We start from the raw sequence: 2,648 nt of genomic DNA, 5'->3' as shown, positions 1-2,648 counted from the left end.
TTTTACGATCTTTTCACCTTACAAGAAAAATAATGTAGACACGCAACACATAAACTCCAATCAATACGTCACGGTAAAAATATAAAAGCTGCATGCCATTCCGTTAAAGAAGTCCTACTTGCATTGGCGTTTTGCTTTGTTTATTTAATACATTATCAATATAAATAAAAGAGTAAACAATCAAATTTATCTTTAAAAGTGATGCAGTGATAAACTAATTTTTAAAAAATAAAAAATAGAAAAGTAATATTTGAATGTGCAATAATTTATCATATTTTATACATATATATTAAATTTAAAATTTTCAGTTTTTAAGATAAAATGATTAGCTCTCACGTTTTGAGAGAAGAATTTGAATATATACGGAAATAAAACAATGTTCCATTTCAATTCTATTTGAAATATAATAACAATAGTATAGTATTATAGTCGTATTTATTATGGTTAGCAGCAGCTGCTCATATTTGACCCATTACTATATAAAATTGCTCATCCGCAAAGAGAATAAAACTCCCCTCACTCTCCACTTGCGTTGTGTCGTTCACAAACCCGTCAAAACCGAAAACGTCTCTTTCTTTCATCATCGAAATCACCGCCATGTGCTCAGTGATAAGCGCGCAAGGGGTGGCCGTTGCGACCGCCGTGGCCGTCTCCGGCACGGTGATCCTCCTCGCCCTCCGTCTCCAGAAGTCTTTCCCACCACCCCAATTCTCCGTTCACCACCAAATCCCTCCTTCTCCTTCTCCGGTTCTGCGATCTTGCATATCCAATGGTGGGTCCCGCTTTCCCCTGTTTCTTCACGCACACACATTCACACAAGAAAAAAATGGTCTCTTTACAGTAATGTTTCTTTTGCTGACACGATTGTGTTGTGGGAATCTTGTGCAGTAGGGAAGAAGAGCAAGAAGAAGAAGAAAAGAGTGCACTTTGCGGAGGACGTGGTGGAGTCGTGCAGAGACGGAGAAGAGTTCAGGAAGCGAAACTCACGATCGAAGGTTCTGAAGAGTTATTATAACAACAACAACGGGGAAGAAGAAGAAGAAGAAGAAGCGAAGATCGGAGGAATAATGCCTGCTAACAGGGTAGCTTTGTATAACGGAATTCTTAGGGGCCGTGTGGCCCAACGTTTGGCCTACTCTTGTTGATTTTGGTTTTTCTGTGAATATTCTCCGATTATGCTTCTTTCTTTTCTTTTCTCTTATTTTTACAACAGCTAGTAGTAATAAATTAAGAATTTAGAAGCAGATCTAGAGGGTGGGTCCACCACAAAGGCTGATATTAGTTGTTGCAGTGCAGTGGTTGCTCTCTTCGATGAGAGAGCTTATTGGACACAGGGTGTATGTAGTGTAGTGTCTTGTGAATCGTGAAAGGATTTTGTTCATATTTTTAGGATAGGATAATCTTCTGCCCCCTCTCCATATTTGTACTTCAACCCATCCATTTTCTGCAATTTGTTCTTGTATTGTCATTTCTGACATGTAAATACAAGTAGTTCTAGTTTTTTTTTTTTAAATTCCAATTATAATAGGTTGTTGACATGCATTCTAGTCCATCTTTTTGTGAGAAACAACAAATTGTTATTTTTCCTTGAATGTAGATTTGAAGCATGTTTAATGAAAAAATAAATTCATATACTTGCCTCGTGATAATGCTTAAACTATAACAAAGCTGTGCCCAAATTTTTAAGTGAATCATCACAATTCAACCACCCCTAAAAATAAAACAAAAATGAGATGAGACACAAATTTGGTCGGTCAGTTTTGAAGCTCCGATTTTACTACTTTTTTTGGTCCTAAGCAATTTTCAAGACCATCTTAAGACACCAATTGGGAGTTGGAGACAAGCAAAAGCAGAAGGGCTCCAGAGAGCAACATGGGCAACTGAAAAATTGGTTAGGTTACATGGGTTGTATTCATTGTGAAACCGAATCTTTAAATCAGCTCCTTTGTCCCATTCTTCCTAGCCCCGCATGAAAGCAAACTTACAACGTAGCAGTGTGTGGGGCTGGTAACTTATGTGTGCGTCCCCCATATTTTCTTACTCTTTTTTTGTATCTTATGTCATTATAGTTTATTTTAGCAGGTGTTGTTGGCGTGAAAGTAGTTGCATGTTCCAAAATACCCAAGGGTCGGTTGTCCAACAAACACATATTCAGTAGTGTTTGACTAATCATCCGAACCAATGAGAAACAAGAGAAATTGGAATGGTACCACCATGTCTGCATCCCCTCTCGTCACTCCAACATGCTTCGGTTATCATTGGACAAACCCCATGTGAAGTTCTCGTGGTACTGGTTGCAACTTGAACCAATCATATTTCACCCCAAGGGAGAAACAAGGGAAAGGTAAATTCTTTTAGGTGAGAAATGCGAAAAGAAAAAAACCATGTAATTGGATTTTCTTGTAAATGTCTCTGCATAAAGGAGGATGCTGGCTAGGATGAAGTCCTAAACAAGTGATACACTAATTAATTACCAGTTAATGTTTTTAGTAGCAACAAAACATGGGACAAACTTTTTGGGAAGGACAAAATTATGAATTATAGTATGTCATAAAAATTATACAAGCTGGTGTGCAGCATGACAGTGCGGCAATCATTCAGTTTGAAATATAGAAGGCAACAAAACCATGTGATTTGTGAATATAAAG

General features: G+C 37.6%; 1 protein-coding gene across 2 annotated transcripts; it reads left to right on the top strand.

Annotated features, from left to right (window-relative positions):
* Positions 1-436: 436 nt before the first annotated feature.
* LOC114392556 lies at positions 437-1,598 on the top strand. 2 transcript variants are annotated; one of them, XM_028353733.1, is made up of 2 exons: positions 437-772; positions 892-1,598. In XM_028353733.1, exons 1-2 carry the CDS (start codon positions 598-600, stop codon positions 1,143-1,145), a joined length of 429 nt encoding a protein of 142 aa, XP_028209534.1. In that variant the 5' UTR covers positions 437-597; the 3' UTR covers positions 1,146-1,598. The 2 variants fall into 2 exon arrangements, with proteins under 2 accessions (XP_028209534.1, XP_028209533.1); XM_028353732.1 differs by having other exon boundaries at positions 889-1,542.
* The last annotated feature ends 1,050 nt before the right edge of the window (positions 1,599-2,648 follow it).

Source organism: Glycine soja, chromosome 17 (genome assembly GCF_004193775.1).
Source record: "Glycine soja cultivar W05 chromosome 17, ASM419377v2, whole genome shotgun sequence".
In the NCBI taxonomy this organism is placed as follows: domain Eukaryota; kingdom Viridiplantae; phylum Streptophyta; class Magnoliopsida; order Fabales; family Fabaceae; genus Glycine; species Glycine soja.
Note: the sequence above shows the minus strand (reverse complement) of the source record. Positions and strands in the feature narration are given on the sequence as shown.

What these genes read in the sequence shown, in the direction of transcription:
- LOC114392556 (XM_028353732.1), top strand. Translation starts at nt 598, where the DNA reads ATGTGCTCAGTGATAAGCGCGCAAGGGGTGGCCGTTGCGACCGCCGTG. An exon ending in GCGATCTTGCATATCCAATG is followed by an intron (nt 773 to 888) that starts GTGGGTCCCGCT and finishes AATCTTGTGCAG; the next exon opens with TAGGGAAGAAGAGCAAGAAG.